The following is a 20,518-nucleotide window of genomic DNA, read 5'->3' as shown; positions in this document are numbered from 1 at the left end:
GGGTAAATATGATAATAAATCCACAGCATTGTCTCTGTATCATTGTATAAAACTAGTAAGACAGCAAAGAGAGCTTTCAAGAACCGGTTATATTCTTTTTGTATTCTATAGTTAATACTGCTCTCTCTCTCTCTCTCTCTCTCTCTCTCTCTCTCTCTCTCTCTCTCTCTCTCTCTCTCTCTCTCTCTCTCTCTCTCTCTCTATATATATATATATATATATATATATATATATATATATATATATATATATATATATGTATGTATGTATGTATATATGTGTGTGTTTATGTGTGTGTATTTGTGTTACTGTGTGTTTTAAAGCTATAATAAGGCTTAATACATAAGCCAGTTAAAGATCAAAGATATCTGGGAAGAATAATGATGGAAAAAAACCATTGTTACGAGTGCAAACTAAAGTGCAGGATATTCTAACAGCATGTAATAAAAAAGAAATGAACATAAAATGAGAATGATATGTAATAGATAGACCAGAAGAATAACAGTCTGGTTCCCTAGAGATTGCAAAAGAAGCAGGGGAAGGAAGAAAAGACGATGGATTGACGAACTAGGAAAGTTTGTGGGTGGCATAAACACCATAAACAAACGCAAGTGGAGAGACGTGTATGAGGCTTTTGTTCTGCAGTGACTAGTAACGGCTGATGATATATATATATATATATATATATATATATATATATATATATATATATATATATATATGTGTGTGTGTGTGTGTGTGTGTGTGTGTGTGTGTATGCATATGTATATTGTTATTTGTTTATTATTATTATTATTATTATTATTTGTTAAGCTAAAACTCTAGTTGGGAAAGCAGGATGCTATAAGAAGTCCGAAGGCTACAACAAGGAAAATATCCCAGTGAGGAAAGGAAATGAGGAAACTGCAAGAGAAGTAATCAACAATTAGAATAAAATGTTTTAAGAACAGTAACAACATTGAAATAGATCTTTCATACATAAACTATAAAAACTCTAAAAATCAAGAGGAAGAGAAATAAGATAGTATAGTCTGCCCAAGCGTACCCTCAAGCAGGAGAACTCTAACCCAAGACAGTGGAAGATCACGGTACAGAGGTTATGGCACTACCCAAGACTAGAGAACAATGGTTTGATTTTGGAGTGTCCTTATCCTAGAAGAGCTGCTTACCATAGCTGAAGAATCTCTTCTACTCTTACCAAGAGGAAGGTAGTCACTGAACAATCATATTACAGTATTTAACCCGCTTGGGTGAAGATGATTTGTTTGTTAATCTCGGTGTTGTTAGGTGTATGAGGACAGAAGAGAATAAGTAAAGAATAGGTCAGACTATTCGGTGTATGTGTACGCAAAAGGAAAATTAACCGTAACCAGAGATAAGGCTCTAATGTAGAACAGTTATCCAGTCATTGGACCCAATAACTCTCTAGCGGTAGTATCAATACAAATAATGTTGTAAAAACAGCTAGATATCATTTTAGAATCTTGCTTTTGTTATACGAAAACAGGAGCAACACTGGTAGGTGTCCCACCTCGAGAAAGGATTGCTCCTATACTAACTGAATTACGCTGCCTGCATATTAAAGCTATTATTATTATCATTATTACTTGTTAAGCTACAGCCCTAGTTGGAAAAGCAGGATACTATAAGCCCAGGGAGCCCAACACGGAAAATAGCCCAGTGAGAAAATGAAACCAGGAAAAATAAAGTATTTCAAGAACAGTAACAACATTACAATAAATATTTCCTTTATATACTGTAAAAACTTTAACAAAACAAGAGGAAGAGAAATTAGATAGAATGGTGTGCCCGAGCGTACCCTCAAGCAAGAGAGCTCTAACCAAAGACAGTGAAAGACCATGGTACAGAGGCTATGGCCCTACCCAAGACTAGAGAACAATGGCTTGATTTTGGAGTGTCCTCCTAGAAGAGCTGTTTGCACAGAGTTCAAGGTATGTACAATAACCAATCACGTTATCAGAACCGGACCTCCAAAATATCAAAGAGAATTGATACATATCGTGCAGCCTAGACGCAGAATACAGCCAACGAATAGTGTAGACACGAGAATAGTTACAGATGGTTTCAAATGATTGAAGCCAAGATTCAAGTCTACTGCAGGTTCTAGAGTCTTCAAATATGCGGCCCCAAGACTATACCAAGGTCTATAGCGTGAACTTATACAGCAAGCTCCCACATGACATCCGAAAGTCAAAACATTAAGGTTTTAGAGAAGAAATTGAAGAATTTCTCGTTTTCCAAATGTTTCCATTGTGTTGATTTGCCAATAAACACTCAATATGCTGTGTAATGCGCTAAATAGGCCTACATGACAATGTATACGATAAACTGATGTTGTAAGTCCTGTGGGGTAGGGCAGAAGTTTCCCCTGTGATAGGACCAAGAAAACAGTCCTTAAAGTATGTAAAGTGAAGATAACGAATGAATAAAAGAGGGCCTCGTTGTTCAGTAAGAATATACATTGATTAGTGTTACATCTATTGTATACTGTTTTCATCACACTTTAAAGGGTTTTCTTTCATTGGTTGGTTGTTATATGGTATAGAGGCTATGGCACTACCCAAGACTAGAGAACAATGGTTTGATTTTGGAGTATCCTTCTCCTAGAAGAGCTGCTTACCATAGCTAAAGAGTCTCTTCTACCCTTACCAAGGGGAAAGGAGACTTAACTTATGCATCCCTATTTCTCATCATCATTCTTTTTAAGAATCTCAACAGATCTTTTTTCTTTTGTATCCCTGCTATATTTGCTAGCAAATATCCAGTTCTAAAATCTGTTATTAGTTATACAGCTGTGTTCAAGTTCTTTATTGAGTATATTTTAAAATCTAGCTTCAAACTCTGTAATGAGATTTTAGTATTTACATTACACAAGTAATTTAGCAAACTATAAAACTACTTACTTTACTTACTTTAAGGGCTGCTTTTCTGGTCCTACACATTCACAGGACCTTCGCTTTCAGTTCTCAATTTTGTGCAGACTAGTAAGAGGTGCAGTTATAAAGCAGACACAGCCTCAAAAGCAAACGCTCCAATTACTACTACTAACTTCTCGACAATGATTTCCCGCGCTAAATCAGGTCCCTTCCAACCACCCAAAGGCGCCCAAGCGGTCAAAGCTGATCACCCAAACATCTTTAAGTTAACCCTCGAAAACCTTTTAGATATTAACAGAAACGTAAGTATTTTTATCAATATTTATCCTGCGGACGTAGTGATAAAATTTAGGTGATTGGTATCGCGTTATAGCTCTACGTATCCACTTTATTGTGAAGAAAGCCAACATGGTCTTTACCATAGTCCAACAGATTTGGGATAACGTAGATTTTTTGTTAATGTTTAGTATTAATTTAGACAACTTTATCATCAGGTAGGCTACTCTAACCTTGGTCTGTCCTTGAGACGTGAAGTAGGCTTAATATATCCTAATTTCAAGGTGAATCCTACCCAATCCTAGTGAACTATCTTATTTTACTCTTGTTTTTAGTTTATATAGGAGATTTTTATTCTAATGTTACTGTTCTTAAAATATTTTATATTTCCTTTCCTCACTGGGCTATTCTCCCTGTTGGAGCACCTGGGCTTATAGCATTCTGCTTTTCCAACTAGGGTTGTAGCTTAGCTAATAATAATAATAACCGTAAGTTAGGTTTGTGTATTTTTAATGTATTGTAGATGTAAATTGCTAATTGTAATTTTTTCCGGTATAACATCAATGACTTAGATTCGAGTCCCGCTAAAACTCTAGTTTCATTGGTTGCTGCAACCTCATAACCCTTGTTAGCTAAGGATGTGGTGTTTTGGGGGAGTTTGTAAAGCTATCTGCTGAGTCATCAGCAGCCATTGCCTGGCCCTCCTTGGTCCTAGCTTGGATGGAGGGGGGGGGGCGCTTGGACGCTGATCATATGTAAATATGGTCAGTTTCTAGGACATTGTCCTGCTTTATAGGGCAATGTCACTATCCCTTGCCTCTGCCATTCATGAGCGGCCTTTAAAACGTGTTTAGGAGCCTTTGTATATCAGCGGCCAGTTCCTCTTGTGTGGATTAGAAATGGACATCAACTAACCTAACCTACAAGCTGTGTCCCTACCTACTTACCTAACAGGGGGAGAGGGGCTAACTCCCCCTTGTGACCCCCCTTACACTGCCGTATTCTAAGTTAGACTTAATAATACATACAGGGGGCCGCTATCGTACATACACCCCCTAAAGTATAATTGCCTGTAATTTATAATGTCCCTCACACGGTCTTTATTTTGCCATGGCTTGCCTCGATATCAAATAAAAATAATCTTGCTCTTTTTTTGGCAAGTTGCGCATGCCAACCATATGGTTCATCTCGGTGTGTTTTTACTTTCAAATAAACAACAGTGACTAAATAATGAACCAAGATTTTGAATATATTAAATTACTAAAATAGATGAAACCCCAATATGCTAAATTTTGTAATAGATTGAAAACCCCTCTTGTGTAAGAAGTCTTGTCATGGTAGTTAAAATGGAACTGAAGCAGAAGGGTGGGCGGAGAAGGACACTCCAAAATCAAACCATTGTTCTCTGTACCATGGTCTTCCACTGTCTTTGGTTAGAGTTGAGTTCTCTTGCTTGAGGGTACACTCGGGCACACTATTCTATCATATTTCTCATTCTCTAATTTTGTTAAAGTTTTTATAGTAATGTATGAAATATATATTTATTGTTGTTATTGTCTTGTACTCTTTGATGGAAACCCTTTTCGTTCTGGGTCTATTGCTTCATCTTGTATTTCAGGACCCAGACGAGAGAGGAAAGATATCCCAAAAAGAGTGTAGAATCCATGACCTTTTCTAAAACAACCAAATAATGTACTATATAATGCTTCTAGGTTAGGGTTATGTGCTAGAGATGCCGATCCGACAATTATCATGGTTAAGACACGAAAAAATTAAAGTAGATACCTCTAGGGTTCCCCCTTTTGGGGTATCAACATGGGGTCCTGGGAAGGCATCTCACATTTTGAAAATTGTGTGGCTGATTGGGCATGTAAATGGACTTGACAAACTGCTAAGTTCGTAAGTTTCAGGTAGACGCCATGTGATTAACATGCTTTTATCCAGAGGGGTGGAATGTGAGCCATAAATTTGACGTGCCTTTGTAGAGTCAAGCCTATTTAATGCTGAACTTGTTAAATTACTTGAAACTGCACCCACAGATCACGGAATACTTACTTTTGGGACCACTGTTAGCTGTATGGCTAATAATCCGAGACTTATCACTTTGCAGGACGGTTAACCCTTTTGCGTGAGTTATTCTCAGCATAAATGTATTACAGTTGAATAAATGAATTCTTCCTTCTCTTTTGAGAGTCCCTTCCTTGAGAATGTCAGCATAAAAGACCAATTATACTGGTAAAAATATCTCTTGTTTCAATTTTGAACTTATGGATTTGACTTTAAAATAGTTCATACAAAACCTCAAACTTACTGGGTCTGAAACTCAGTCACCCACCTTTTCTTCATGAGGATGACATCTCAAACCTTCCTCTCATACGAACCGGTCGAAATTCTTTTGATTATTAGGCTGTTGATCAAGGGTTAGGCAGACATCCTATATTCTACCGAGACTCCCACCTAAGAAAGACTCCCATTTAAATGACAAGGGTTTGTAGGAACACAACAAATTTTTGAAATAATCAGGATTTTCCTAGCTATTCAAACATGAGTCATTTAATCTACAGTATACTGTATTTGTTCGGTAACTGGAATACGAACCTGCGGTATTTATTTACGGTATTACTTTCTGCGAAGCTGAAATGACGACCCATTAAAATTTAGCAAGGGCTAACTACGCTCACAGGTAGTTAGCGGTGGTAGGTGGGGTAGCTTGCTACCGCTCCCACTCACACACCAGTGATTTAGCCCACCTTACTTTTGGCTCGCATGGAGACCAGTTGTATCCGCTCTTCCTCCTCGCCTATTTTGGACTGCCATTAATTTTTCTATTAGCTTACTTTTCTTTTATATATATATATATCTAGAAATTTTGTAAGTTTCCTAGTCAGTGTTTGTGCTGTGTGTGATACGTATATGACAGGTTCTTAAGACACTTGTGCAAGGCCGGGGAACCTTCCCTTCTGACCTTTCCCCCCCTTGTCCATCGGTCTTCCTGTCGGCATATAACCTACCGTTGACTCAGCCGCCGCCGCCGCAGGGGAATCGTCATGGTTTGGACCCTCCTCGTTCAACTGTTGTCTTCGCCTTTCCCTCTCCCTACGGGAAACATATGGATTACTGAGCGAAGTGAGTGTGGCCTCTCAGAGATTGACTACGGTCTTTCTCTTCTCAAGGCCGTTCACCTTTCATGGACCTCCAACAGTGTACTAACGGCGGGAGCACCTTCCCTGTTCGCGGGTTAGGTTGCGCTTCCGATTGTTTTCTCAATTATTTAAGTGAAATTATAATTGTTTGTGATTTCAACTTTTCAGCTTTTTCTCCATGGGGGAACACTTCCCTTCAGAAGATCAGTGGTTCTTCCTATTAGTGAATAATTTTAACTGATTTAAATAATTGTAATTCTTGTTTTAATACAGTTACTCTCTGTTCCTCTTCTCCTGTCGATGTCGACCGGGGAAGGGAGGGCGCAGTATTTATTTTAAGTTTGTTCTCTTGGTGGTCTCTCTTCCCGTTGCAGACTAGGTGTTTCTCCCAAGGGAGTTTTCTGTTACATAAATATATTTTATTTTTCCTCGGTTAGCAATGCAGTTTTCTTCGTTTGACTAATAGTGCCGATGAAGCAGAGCTATTCTGTTCATGCCTGGGGAATCTGCTGTCACTGCCGTCCCTCACAGGGCGTCATCCCTCCTCTTAGAAGTTCGCCCGTGGCAACACCTGATCAGCACTTCATCTTCGTGGAACTAGCTCTGGCTACGCTTCCTTAGGTAGCACTCGTCAGATCATCTTAGAGTGCTACCAGGAGGTTTGTCTCCAGGGGTTGGACGACTTTCCCTTCTGAGGGAGAGATTTCCTCCCTAGGTGTAAGGTTGTTTCTCCCTTCCGAGGGAGAACTTCCTGCAGCTTCATCTCTTCATCGACTCCGACTGCTGTTGCTGTCTTCGCCTAGACTACGCTCCCCCCCTTGCTGAGTATCTCTTCTCTCGTTCGCGAGAGAGGCCACTCATAGAGACTCCTCTTCGGAGGATTGCTACTGCTGAAGGTCAGCTTGCTAGTCCACCGGTTCTTGTGGGCATCATCTGTTCCTGGACCTTCTGATGATGCTACAGTTAGTCCCCGGACTTCGGCCCTGGACTCTTCTGTGGATCGTTCGCAATCTCCATCGGTGGATGTTCGCCTTTCCAAAGGGCACATCCGAGTTACTGATTGTCCTACCAGTGCAACCTCGCCCCAGAGAGCAACGATTGTCAGCGAACCAGCCAACCTACGATCGCCGGCGCAACAGAGCTCACCGAATGTCCGCACGCACCAACGCAACAGAGCTCTCCTGCTCGCTTAAACGATCTGTGCTCCATCATGCACCCGCGCGCTTGCGCCATCGTTCCACGCGCCAGCCCTCTTCCGCGCGAGCGTGCCAGCACTCTCCTGCGCACTTGCTCTCAGATCCAGCGCTCTCCTGTGCAGTTGCGTTCTCAGATCCAATGTGCCAGTTCTTGCCAAAGAGCCAGTGCTCACCTGCGTATCAGCACTCTGATCCAATGCTCGCCAATGCGCCAGCGCTTGCCTGCTCTCCAGCGCTCTTTTGCGCATTCACCGAAAACTGCACTTCAGCAGAAACTGAGCACCAGCATCATCCTGTGTGCCATCGCTCGAGTACTCTCCTGCACACTCGCTCAATAGGCAAAAAGAATGAAAACTTTTTGACAGGTCACCATTGCCCCATTCCTCTCCCCGCAAACGCATAACAGCATGGCCGCCAGGAAAAGAGGGAAGACGCTTCACAGAAGGGTTCAAGATCCCGAAGATTCCATCTTCCAAGGGGAATCAATCGCATCTACCATCGGTCGAGACTCGTCACAGGGAACTCTTGGTCCCCTTCTCTTCAGGAGTTTTTCTTGCCAGTACCACCGTCAGCAAACACGATCTGAGCGTTGAAAACGGCCTATCATTAGCTATTCCCCTTGAAGTCCTACCTCCAAGCAAAGTAAGCTAAATCACCGATATGTGTGGGAGCAGTAGCAACCCCCCCCCCCCCCTACCCCCGCTAACTAGCGGTGTGGGTAGTTAACCCTCGCTAGATTTTAATGGCTCGTCATTTCAGCTTCACAGAAAGTAATGCCCTAAATTAATAGCTAAGGTTTGTATCGTTTGGAAAAATACGAATTATCTACGAATTTGTCATATTTCCTCTATACTGGGTTACTTTTCTTATAAGAGCCCTTAGGCTTGTAGCGTTCTGCGCTTCAAATTATGATTGTAGCTTGGCTAGTAATAATAATGATAACTATCCTTTATTGACAAAGTTCAATTATGAATGAGAGTTCCTTAAACAAGACAAGCTGTACTGTAGTGACATTTATCAACTGTACTTTAGTGACATTTATTAATAATGCCAAACTCCTCTGGTAAGTATTCCTAGGAAGCTAGCATACAGTATTTATACTAGTTCTTTCCCAGCTTTGTTCTCAATTTAAGGGAATTTGCCTCCTAAACAAGAAAAAATATGGCACAAGTCTACTGGTATTGACTACATACAATAATTTCCTCATGTAAGATATTTTATCATTTCACAGCCAGGGCAGGACATTTTAAGGAATTTGATTCCCAAAAATTCACTGACAATCAAGTTTGTATTTTATTGAATTTGGTTTTACCCTGCTTCAGAAATCCTTTAACTTTTATTTTACAGAACCTAGAATTATTCATTTTGAAAAAGTAATTTGCCTAATAATTATTTCTCATATTCAGTAACATTACTAAGGTACAGAAGTGTGTACTTACTTCATGGGTGTTGGCACTTTTATGGTTTTCTATACTGTATGTACAGTTAAGTTATTCATCTTTTTACAGGTAAATTAGAAGCAATGGTAAGAACACGAGCTGATGCTGGAGCTACCAAAGTTTCTGCTGCAAAGGCTCCCAGAAAGGTGTTGACTGGTGGAGCAGGCAGCAGCTCTGCGGGGTCTTCAGGTTCTGTTAGAACTCCTGGAAAGGATAGGTAATGCTTATTAACTAGTAAAATGGGACTTTATTCCGATGAGTTCAAACCTGTCTTCTCTTTACTGAGAAGGATGATGTATCTTTCTCTTGGTTTCAACCATTATTGGTGTAAATTTTTTTTTTTTTTTTTTTTTTAAATGTCTTTGGGTTATGATGGCATACCAATATTTTTTCCAAGAACTGTATAATATCAGTGAATTATGATTTCAAGTAAGGTGCCCTGTATATTTTTGCCATTAAGTTCATCCTTGGACCTTTGTAAATTTCAAAATGGACTTCGGTAAACTTTTTGACTTATTTAAATTTTGTCCTTTGCTTCAATTGAAGGTATCAGTAATTTTCCTGTGACTTTGTGAAAAGGTAATTCCCAATACATTGCTCATCTTAAAAGGTAATTCCCAATACATTGCTCATCTTAACAGTGGACAATTAATTAGTCTTGCCATAAAGTGGGGATTGTGGTTATCTGGGGGTAAGTCAGATCTCCAGAAGTACAGTAGTAGTTGAAGTACCTGGTTGTGATGATAAGGATAGCAGCAGCAAGGTCCTTTCTTCAGACTTGTGTCTGTAAAGCCAGAAACGTAACAGCAAGTTCTTAGTCACTAGATCGTCATTGAAGAAGTGATACCTCACAGGTATCTCACAAGTTTTTTTTAAATTGATGTCTGAGACAGCATTAATCATCCTCCAAAGTTCCCTGCCTCATGTGTTTCTTAGCTCTGAAGTGATGATGATGATTTATCTAGCCTTTTTGGCATGCAGGGTCTATGAGATAATCTTGCATGGTTGTTAGACAATAGGAGTCCCTCTGAAGTCTCTGCTGCTGCTACTACTACTGTACTTTTCTCAAAAGATGTGAAGTAAGTGGTGGGGAACATGATTAATTTTCTTCATTCTACCTGTCGTTAAGTCCTCTTTTGATGTTTTTATTGGGAAGTGGGCCACCCTCTGTCTCTGGTTTTGTGAGGAAATTTTCCAGTTGTATTTTAACTCTTCAAAAGATCCTTGTTCCGACACTAATACAATCCCACTCTTTACTAGTAGTTGATTTAGTGGGACCTGGTGTTCACAGCCATGAAAAAATTCAGGTGGCAGCCAACCTCCCAGCAAGCGGGACACTCCCGCTCGACCCTCACTTGCTCAACACCTTTTGATATGTCTGCCAGAGAAAACGGCCCTGCTCTGTCTCCTCTCCGTTTCCTGCTCAACTGGCTGTACCTAACTCTGTTCTCTTTCTCTTTGCTGTTTTCTGAGGAAGAAACATGCGGGTCTGTCCTGGTACAAATAGCCGCCCTTGTGGCTCGGTACGTTCCATTTTGGAGACATCCTCACTAGCTTTGCCCTTCGTACATAGGACACTCCTGCACGATGGCGTCTCCTTGTGACGAGTGTCAGGAGTGGCCATCTTCCCAGTAGGAGCAGTCCCTCCACAGGAGGAATAAGAAGTCTAAGAGGGACTCTTCACCCCTGAGCTCTCCTTTGAAGGCTAAGAAGCCTAGACTTTCTTTCACCTATGTCCATTTGGCCTCCTTAGGAGAACAGTTGGGATGTGTCTTTAACCCCTGGAGGATGCCGTTGCTTCTCCAGGCATAGCAGTGGCACCCTCCTCCCGGCAGAAGTCCTCCCTCGGTGCACTTTGTGAGCTTTGGCCTTTGGGACTTTTGGGTTCCCTTTTGAAGAACAAGCTGTTAGAGTTGTTGAAGTATGGCAAATGGCAGGATTCCTCACCTTCTGCAAAAGTTGGCTTCGGCCCTTCTTCCTCCGCAGTTCATCTACCACTTGTGGTTCTGCAAGTTGTTCTCCTTTGTAGTAACAATCTCAGGGTGAACACAGCTCAGCAACAGACCCCCACCTCTGTGTTAAACCCTGGTGGATGCCTTCATGTTCTTGAGTGGTTTGCCATGCTTGAGAGGACTCCTTTGGAAGTTAGCAGCGCATTCCTGCTCTAAAGAGCGAGTAGGGGAGCGCACCAACCCTCCCCGTTGCCCAATAACGCCCTCGCCTGCCATCAGCAGAAGGCACTAGGGAGGAGCCTGTCCATGCAGGAGATTTTGTGGACGAGTCGGGATAGGCTACCTACCATCGTCCTTCCTCCAATTCTCTCCAGTCTAATCCTCGTCCACATCCTTGGCATTTTCTACCCTTGTGATCCATTCTCTTGCGTTTGGCATGAATGACGAGCCTCGACCAAGAGCATGACATCACAGCTCCCTCTCATATTTTGAACGTCTCGTGAATGAGACCTGGCCTCTCTCACTTAAGGGCATGTTCCCCCTCCTCCCCCCACTCCCACCATCCACTCCTTGTGATTCTGATGCAGAGTGGATACATAATATAGTCAAGAACACTCTGGAATAAAAATTTGCCCAGACCAAGGCTTTTTCATTGATTCATTCTGATGAACCAGTACCATTCCTTTAACTTACTCGTCTCCTGGGTCCCCTTCGACCCTAGGCGGCGTAGCATGAAAACTTCCTTTTGTTTCCCCACTGTCTCTTTGGCGCCATTACCTCAGTCTAAGGCCCCGGCTCTAGCTCCCTTGCGAGGATAACTGTGCAAGTGTCTCGGTATCAGAGACACCTGGAGACTGGGACTGCTAAAGCTCCCCTCTCAGAACTGGACCCTTTATGGAAACGGGTAGGTTTGGACCCAACGAAGATCCTCAAAGACAGTTTAAGGATAGGCAGGTCATGTCTTCTGGGAGATGCCCTACATTCTCAAACCAGTAGGGTGCACTCTATCTTAGTCTTATAGGCTTTCCATTGTCAAGGCAGACTATTTGCCCTCTCCTATCCCTCCTCTGAAACTTCCCTCCACCTCCTGAGAGCACTTTCAGGCATTGGAGTCTTGGGAGCTACAGCTTCTCTTATCTCTCCCATGAAGGAAGCACAAAGCATCCTTGATTCCTTTATAGGAAAGTCTAGGGGTAGGAAGGAAACTGCTATGCTGCCTATGAATCGGGCCTCAAAAGTTGTTTATAACCTTCATCTTCAACAGGGTGTAGCGACTGCCTCAGCACCCCAGCCTAGGGAAACCCCTCCCGGGCTTTGTTCTCTTGCTGTACCTCACTATGACAACTACCACCCACTCCTGGCCCAGCTGGGTATGAGCCAGGTGGTGGAGATTCTACTAGATGATTTGGACTGCTTGGACAGTGCCCAACCAAAATCTTCCAGCCCTTGGCTTCCAACCACCGAGCTGGGGGAGTCTGATTCAGTCTTCCTTCAGGTCATGACCTGTATGCACAAGGTCAACAGCATCTAAAGTCTTAGCCCATGTAATTTTTGTAACACCATTTGTTATAGTCAGTACTATGTCCAGTTCACCCCCAACAACAGCCACTTTCCCAATTGTTTTTCCTCCTTTACTTCCTTGTTAATTCTATCTTTTTATCTCCGTTCCACCCTTGAAATGTAGTATTTCCACCACCTTTTCCTCTGATTCTGCTGTTAATACTGTATCATTGCATAAAACTGCTGTAAGGGGACTTTCCCTAGCATCCTTCATTACTATGATAAACAGGAAAGGACTGTGAGGAGACCCTTTCCCCGTACTCCTTTGCAGCTTCCTTCATTACTATGATAAACAGGAAAGGACTGTGAGGAGACCCTTTCCCTATACAGTAGAACCTCGGTTTACGAATTTAATTCGTTCCTAATGCGAACTCTTAAACCGAAAAATTCGTATCGCGAAACGAATTTCCCCATAAGAATGTTATAAAATCAAAATAATTAGTTCAACCCATCTACAAAAACCAATTTTCACAAATTTTTCCTTACACATATAGTACTCTACTGTACTCTACACAAAATTATTAAAATATTGCAGTCATTTAATGATGAAAATATGGATATGCATGCACAGTAAACCTGAACTTTACCTTAGAGGAGTGGCGCTGCTGGCTTGATGGAGACGAGAGGAGGGGAAGGAGGAGGAGGGGGTTACTGCTTGGAGGGAGAATCTCCCTCCATGAGAACTTCAGGAACGTTGACTGGAGTTCTGTCGCGAGAATGGCGTTCACTATCACTGGTTTTGCGTTTGCGAGACTCTTGGTCGTTGTCTTTCACAGTTCTTTTCTCCCCCTTCACAAGATATTTTTCAAGACACCTGCTTTTGTCTGTTCTTTAAAATTTTATAGAATTGACCCACCCCATTATCGACTAATAAATTTATTGCACGGTCTGTTTCAGCCTTATTCGGGACATTTTCCTCAAGAAAACTTTTCACGTCTTCCCACTTCTTTTAAAAAATCTTTTATCTCACTCGAAGACAGTGATTGTGCAGTGCCTCCCTCCTCGTAAATGGTTCTTGCCTTCTCGCAAATCATGTTCTCATTTACTGAATCTCCTGCGAGCTGCTTCTCATTTAACCACACCATTAATAAATTTTCTACGTCATCAAGAATAGGTGGCCGTTGTTTTGACAACGACGATACACCTTTAGCTACTTTAGCGGCCTTTATTTCTTCTTTTTTCTTTAATATTGTGCATATCGTCGACTGCGAGCGATTGAAAAAACTAGCAATGTCTTTCACACGCATGCCTTGGTCATGCTTCTCGATGATCTCCTTCTTCATCTCGATCGTTATCATCAGCTTCTTCTTACTGCTTTCCTTCTTTGACATCTTAGGAGCCATTGTCTATCACAATAATACAGTACAGTACTGTAATCACAAATGAGTGAAAATAAAACAAATCACAAACCACGTGTAAAAATCACAAAGAAATCGTCCACGAATTCACTAAGTATGTATGCTATCGAGACGGCGGATACTGAGATAATGAACGAGTGAAGGGGGTAATAAAGGGGTTTAGGGGTTGGTAGGTATGCGTGGGAGGAGTCACGTGACTCCATTTTGAGATGCTGTTGTTAAGTTATTTCCATGAAAAATGCGATCGGGAAGCGCGGCGTTAACACTTTTCCACAAAAAAAAAAAACGGCGCGTGGGAGGGAAATTTAAATTCGTTAACCGATACAATATTCGTTAACCGAGATGAATTTTTCAGAGAAAGTCCCTTCGTAAACCGAAAAATTTGTAAGCGGAGTCGTTCGTAAACCGAGGTTCTATTGTACTCCTTTTGCAGCTTCCTCCATTACTATGATAAACAGGAAAGGTCTGTGAGGAGACCCTTTCCCTGTACTCCTTTGCAGCTTCCTCCATTACTATGATGAACAGGAAAGGTCTGTGAGGAGACCCTTTCCCTGTACTTTGCAGCATCCTTCATTACTATGATAAACAGGAAAGGACTGTGAGGAGACCCTTTCCCCGTACTCCTTTGCAGCTTCCTCCATTACTATGATAAACAGGAAAGGACTGTGAGGAGACCCTTTCCCTGTACTCCTTTTGCAGCTTCCTCCATTACTATGATAAACAGGAAAGGACTGTGAGGAGACCCTTTCCCTGTACTTCTTTGCAGTTTCCTCCATTACTATGATAAACAGGAATGGACTGTGAGGAGACCCTTTCCCTGTACTCCTTTGCAGCATCCTTCATTACTATGATAAACAGGAATGGACTGTGAGGAGACCCTTTCCCCGTACTCCTTTGCAGCTTCCTCCATTACTATGATGAACAGGAAAGGACTGTGAGGAGACCCTTTCCCCGTACTCCTTTTGCAGCTTCCTCCATTACTATGATGAACAGGAAAGGACTGTGAGGAGACCCTTTCCCCGTACTCCTTTTGCAGCTTCCTCCATTACTATGATAAACAGGAAAGGACTGTGAGGAGAACCTTTCCCTGTACTTCTTTGCAGCTTCCTCCATTACTATGATAAACAGGGAAGGACTGTGAGGAGACCCTTTCCCCGTACTCCTTTGCAGCTTCCTCCATTACTATGATGAACAGGGAAGGACTGTGAGGAGACCCTTTCCCCATACTCCTTTGCAGCTTCCTCCATTACTATGATGAACAGGAAAGGTCTGTGAGGAGACCCTTTCCCCGTACTCCTTTGCAGCTTCCTCCATTACTATGATGAACAGGAAAGGTCTGTGAGGAGACCCTTTCCCCGTACTCCTTTGCAGCTTCCTCCATTACTATGATGAACAGGAAAGGTCTGTGAGGAGACCCTTTTCCTGTACTCCTTTGCAGCTTCCTCCATTACTATGATGAACAGGAAAGGTCTGTGAGGAGACCCTTTTCCTGTACTCCTTTGCAGCTTCCTCCATTACTATGATGAACAGAAAAGGACTGTGAGGAGACCCTTTCCCCGTACTCCTTTGCAGCTTCCTCCATTACTATGATAAACAGGAAAGGACTGTGAGGAGACCCTTTCCCCGTACTCCTTTTGCAGCTTCCTCCATTACTATGATAAACAGGAAAGGACTGTGAGGAGACCCTTTCCCCGTACTCCTTTTGCAGCTTCCTCCATTACTATGATGAACAGGAAAGGACTGTGAGGAGAACCTTTCCCCGTACTCCTTTGCAGCTTCCTCCATTACTATGATGAACAGGAAAGGTCTGTGAGGAGACCCTTTCCCCGTACTCCTTTGCAGCTTCCTCCATTACTATGATAAACAGGAAAGGTCTGTGAGGAGACCCTTTCCCCGTACTCCTTTGCAGCTTCCTCCATTACTATGATAAACAGGAAAGGTCTGTGAGGAGACCCTTTCCCTGTACTCCTTTGCAGCTTCCTCCATTACTATGATAAACAGGAAAGGTCTGTGAGGAGACCCTTTTCCTGTACTCCTTTGCAGCTTCCTCCATTACTATGATGAACAGAAAAGGTCTGTGAGGAGACCCTTTCCCCGTACTCCTTTGCAGCTTCCTCCATTACTATGATAAACAGGAAAGGACTGTGAGGAGACCCTTTCCCCGTACTCCTTTTGCAGCTTCCTCCATTACTATGATAAACAGGAAAGGACTGTGAGGAGACCCTTTCCCCGTACTCCTTTTGCAGCTTCCTCCATTACTATGATGAACAGGAAAGGACTGTGAGGAGAACCTTTCCCCGTACTTCTTTGCAGCTTCCTCACTTACTATGATAAACAGGAAAGGTCTGTGAGGAGACCCTTTCCCTGTACTCCTTTGCAGCTTCCTCCATTACTATGATAAACAGGAAAGGACTGTGAGGAGACCCTTTCCCCGTACTCCTTTTGCAGCTTCCTCCATTACTATGATAAACAGGAAAGGACTGTGAGGAGACCCTTTCCCCGTACTCCTTTTGCAGCTTCCTCCATTACTATGATGAACAGGAAAGGACTGTGAGGAGAACCTTTCCCCGTACTTCTTTGCAGCTTCCTCCATTACTATGATGAACAGGAAAGGTCTGTGAGGAGACCCTTTCCCCGTACTCCTTTGCAGCTTCCTCCATTACTATGATGAACAGGAAAGGTCTGTGAGGAGACCCTTTCCCCGTACTCCTTTGCAGCTTCCTCCATTACTATGATGAACAGGAAAGGTCTGTGAGGAGACCCTTTCCCTGTACTCCTTTGCAGCATCCTTCATTACTATGATAAACAGGAAAGGACTGTGAGGAGACCCTTTCCCTGTTCTTCTTTGCAGCTTCCTCCATTACTATGATAAACAGGAAAGGACTGTGAGGAGACCCTTTCCCTAAACTCCTTTGCAGCTTCCTCCATTACTATGATAAACAGGAAAGGACTGTGAGGAGACCCTTTCCCTGTACTCCTTTTGCAGCTTCCTCACTTACTATGATAAACAGGAAAGGTCTGCGAGGAGACCCTTTCCCTGTACTCCTTTGCAGCTTCCTCACTTACTATGATAAACAGGAAAGGTCTGTGAGGAGACCTTTTCCCTGTACTCCTTTTGCAGCTTCTTCCATTACTATGATAACCAGGAAAGGTCTGTGAGGTGACCCTTTCCCTGTACTCCTTTTGCAGCTTCCTCACTTACTATGATAAACAGGAAAGGACTGTGAGGAGACCCTTTCCCTGTACTCCTTTTGCAGCTTCTTCCATTACTATGATAAACAGGAAAGGATTGTGAGGTAACCCTTTCCCTGTACTCCTTTTGCAGCTTCCTCACTTACTATGATAAACAGGAAAGGTCTGTGAGGAGACCCTTACCCTGTACTCCTTTTGCAGCTTCTTCCATTACTATGATAAACAGGAAAGGATTGTGAGGTGACCCTTTCCCTGTACTCCTTTTGCAGCTTCCTCACTTACTATGATAAACAGGAAAGGACTGTGAGGAGACCCTTTCCCTGTACTCCTTTTGCAGCTTCCTCACTTACTATGATAAACAGGAAAGGTCTGTGAGGAGACCCTTTCCCTGTACTCCTTTTGCAGCTTCTTCCATTACTATGATGAACAGGAAAGGATTGTGAGGTGACCCTTTCCCTGTACTCCTTTTGCAGCTTCCTCACTTACTATGATAAACAGGAAAAGTCTGTGAGGAGACCCTTTCCCTGTACTCCTTTTGCAGCTTCCTCACTTACTATGATAAACAGGAAAGGTCTGTGAGGAGACCCTTTCCCTGTGCTCCTTTTGCAGCTTCTTCCATTACTATGATAAACAGGAAAGGATTGTGAGGTGACCCTTTCCCTTTACTCCTTTTGCAGCTTCCTCACTTACTATGATAAACAGGAAAGGACTGTGAGGAGACCCTTTCCCTGTACTCCTTTTGCAGCTTCCTCACTTACTATGATATACAGGAAAGGTCTATGGGGAGACCCTTTCCCTGTACTCCTTTTGCAGCTTCTTCCATTACTATGATAAACAGGAAAGGATTGTGAGGTGACCCTTTCCCTGTACTCCTTTTGCAGCTTCCTCACTTACTATGATAAACAGGAAAGGTCTGTGAGGAGACCCTTTCCCTGTACTCCTTTTGCAGCTTCCTCACTTACTATGATAAACAGGAAAGGTCTGTGAGGAGACCCTTTCCCTGTGCTCCTTTTGCAGCTTCTTCCATTACTATGATAAACAGGAAAGGATTATGAGGTGACCCTTTCCCTTTACTCCTTTTGCAGCTTCCTCACTTACTATGATAAACAGGAAAGGACTGTGAGGAGACCCTTTCCCTGTACTCCTTTTGCAGCTTCCTCACTTACTATGATAAACAGGAAAGGTCTGTGAGGAGACCCTTTCCCTGTACTCCTTTTGCAGCTTCTTCCATTACTATGATAAACAGGAAAGGATTGTGAGGTGACCCTTTCCCTGTACTCCTTTTGCAGCTTCCTCACTTACTATGATAAACAGGAAAGGACTGTGAGGAGACCCTTTCCCTGTACTCCTTTTGCAGCTTCCTCACTTACTATGATAAACAGGAAAGGTCTGTGAGGAGACCCTTTCCCTGTACTCCTTTTGCAGCTTCTTCCATTACTATGATAAACAGGAAAGGATTGTGAGGTGACCCTTTCCCTGTACTCCTTTTGCAGCTTCCTCACTTACTATGATAAACAGGAAAGGTCTGTGAGGAGACCCTTTCCCTGTACTCCTTTTGCAGCTTCCTCACTTACTATGATAAACAGGAAAGGTCTGTGAGGAGACCCTTTCCCTGTACTCCTTTTGCAGCTTCCTCACTTACTATGATAAACAGGAAAGGTCTGTGAGGAGACCCTTTCCCTGTACTCCTTTTGCAGCTTCCTCACTTACTATGATAAACAGGAAAGGTCTGTGAGGAGACCCTTTCCCTGTACTCCTTTTGCAGCTTCTTTCATTACTATGATAAACAGGAAAGGATTGTGAGGTGACCCTTTCCCTGTACTCCTTTTGCAGCTTCCTCACTTACTATGATAAACAGGAAAGGTCTGTGAGGAGACCCTTTCCCTGTACTCCTTTTGCAGCTTCCTCACTTACTATGATAAACAGGAAAGGTCTGTGAGGAGACCCTTTCCCTGTACTCCTTTTGCAGCTTCCTCACTTACTATGATAAACAGGAAAGGTCTGTGAGGAGACCCTTTCCCTGTACTCCTTTTGCAGCTTCTTTCATTACTATGATAAACAGGAAAGGATTGTGAGGTGACCCTTTCCCTGTACTCCTTTTGCAGCTTCCTCACTTACTATGATAAACAGGAAAGGACTGTAAGGAGACCCTTTCCCTGTATTCCTTTGCATCTTCCTTATTACTATGATAAGCAGGAAAGGACAGTACTGATCCTTGATGGAGTCGAACATCAATCTTGAACTTGTGTGCACCCGTCGCTGCCTGCACTCTATATCTAGTGTTATAGTTTAGTAGATCAGGAACTTGATAAGTCTTTTTTAAAAGCATTTTCATATTGAAGTAGGTGTTATTCAATCTTGCTATCAAGTATAGATTTTAAACTGGCTGGACCTAAGGATTTATTCCTAAGTATGGGATGAGCAGAGTAAATTCAAAGAACAACTTTCAATATAATCAGTATTTGCCCTAATTGATTGGCCAGCCATGTGAAGAATGTTTTATCTCTGTAAGGTCAAATTGCTGTGCCTTTTCTGACTAGCCACAAAAAAGATTCCTAAGTCATTAGCAAAAGAATATTTTGGACATCAGATTAGTTTGTTCCTGCATTCATTAATCGAGAGTATTTTATCTAGTGCAAATATTAAGTATAAGTTATTGATTTATTCCGTGGAAAGCGGAGTTTCAATACGAATAATAGTACCAGGGTTATGATATACATCTTTATTGCTTAGTGTTTTAGCAATGATTTTGATTTGAAGCAAATTCGGCAACTAGTACTGTATTATATTTTGATCATTTTCTTCTCAGGTATGGTGGAGGTAACAGTTATAATCCACAACCAACACCTGATTGGCAGAAGGGCATTGGAAACTTTTTCAAAACTACACCCAAGCCTGAAGGTTTGACAGATGATGATGTAGGAAGTGCTGCTGAAGGATCATCATCATCGTCGTCTTCGTCTTTCGCCAAAAATGGTGTAATTGATGATGATGATGATTAGTTTTAAAAGTTTTTGTTTCTTTGGTCTTAAAAGATTTGATTTCTTAGTAAACTAGATATTTAGTTATAAGTTGTAGTAATAAGCAAAATATATGAAAAAGATTTTATAAATTTTTATATACTGTCTTTATTTTTAACCTTTTATTAAGGATTTAAGTACGCATTATACTTGATGGTGCGTACTTGAGGTTAATTCACTAATGGTTGTTATCGACTTTCGAAAGTGTAGTCTTTAACTAGTAGTCACTATTCAGACTATAAATTACACTTAACTGTATTATCTAGGATTACGAGTACCCTGATGTTCACATTACTTCTACAGAAGCTGGTTTATCGACCTTTGCCCATAAAACTTTTAAAGTACAGTAATAATGTACAGTAGTCTAGCAGTTAATGGCAAGAAGCAAAGGGCTAGGGCCTCTTTGTTATTAAATCTTTATCAGTTAAAGGTTATGATAATTTTTATTGTTTTAAGTTGTCTTTTGGATTTACAAGTAATTATTA

The 20,518-nt window shown here is 42.0% G+C and overlaps 1 protein-coding gene across 1 annotated transcript; it reads left to right on the top strand.

Annotated features, from left to right (window-relative positions):
- Positions 1 to 3,045: 3,045 nt before the first annotated feature.
- On the top strand, positions 3,046 to 20,131 carry LOC137657108 (PCNA-associated factor-like). The gene is made up of 3 exons (XM_068391472.1): positions 3,046 to 3,199; positions 9,021 to 9,168; positions 19,823 to 20,131. The coding sequence occupies exons 2-3, from the start codon at positions 9,035 to 9,037 to the stop codon at positions 20,013 to 20,015; spliced, it is 327 nt and encodes a 108-aa protein (XP_068247573.1). The 5' UTR covers positions 3,046 to 3,199; positions 9,021 to 9,034; the 3' UTR covers positions 20,016 to 20,131.
- The last annotated feature ends 387 nt before the right edge of the window (positions 20,132 to 20,518 follow it).

Source organism: Palaemon carinicauda, chromosome 18, assembly GCF_036898095.1.
Source record: "Palaemon carinicauda isolate YSFRI2023 chromosome 18, ASM3689809v2, whole genome shotgun sequence".
Lineage (NCBI taxonomy): Eukaryota > Metazoa > Arthropoda > Malacostraca > Decapoda > Palaemonidae > Palaemon > Palaemon carinicauda.
Note: the sequence above shows the minus strand (reverse complement) of the source record. Positions and strands in the feature narration are given on the sequence as shown.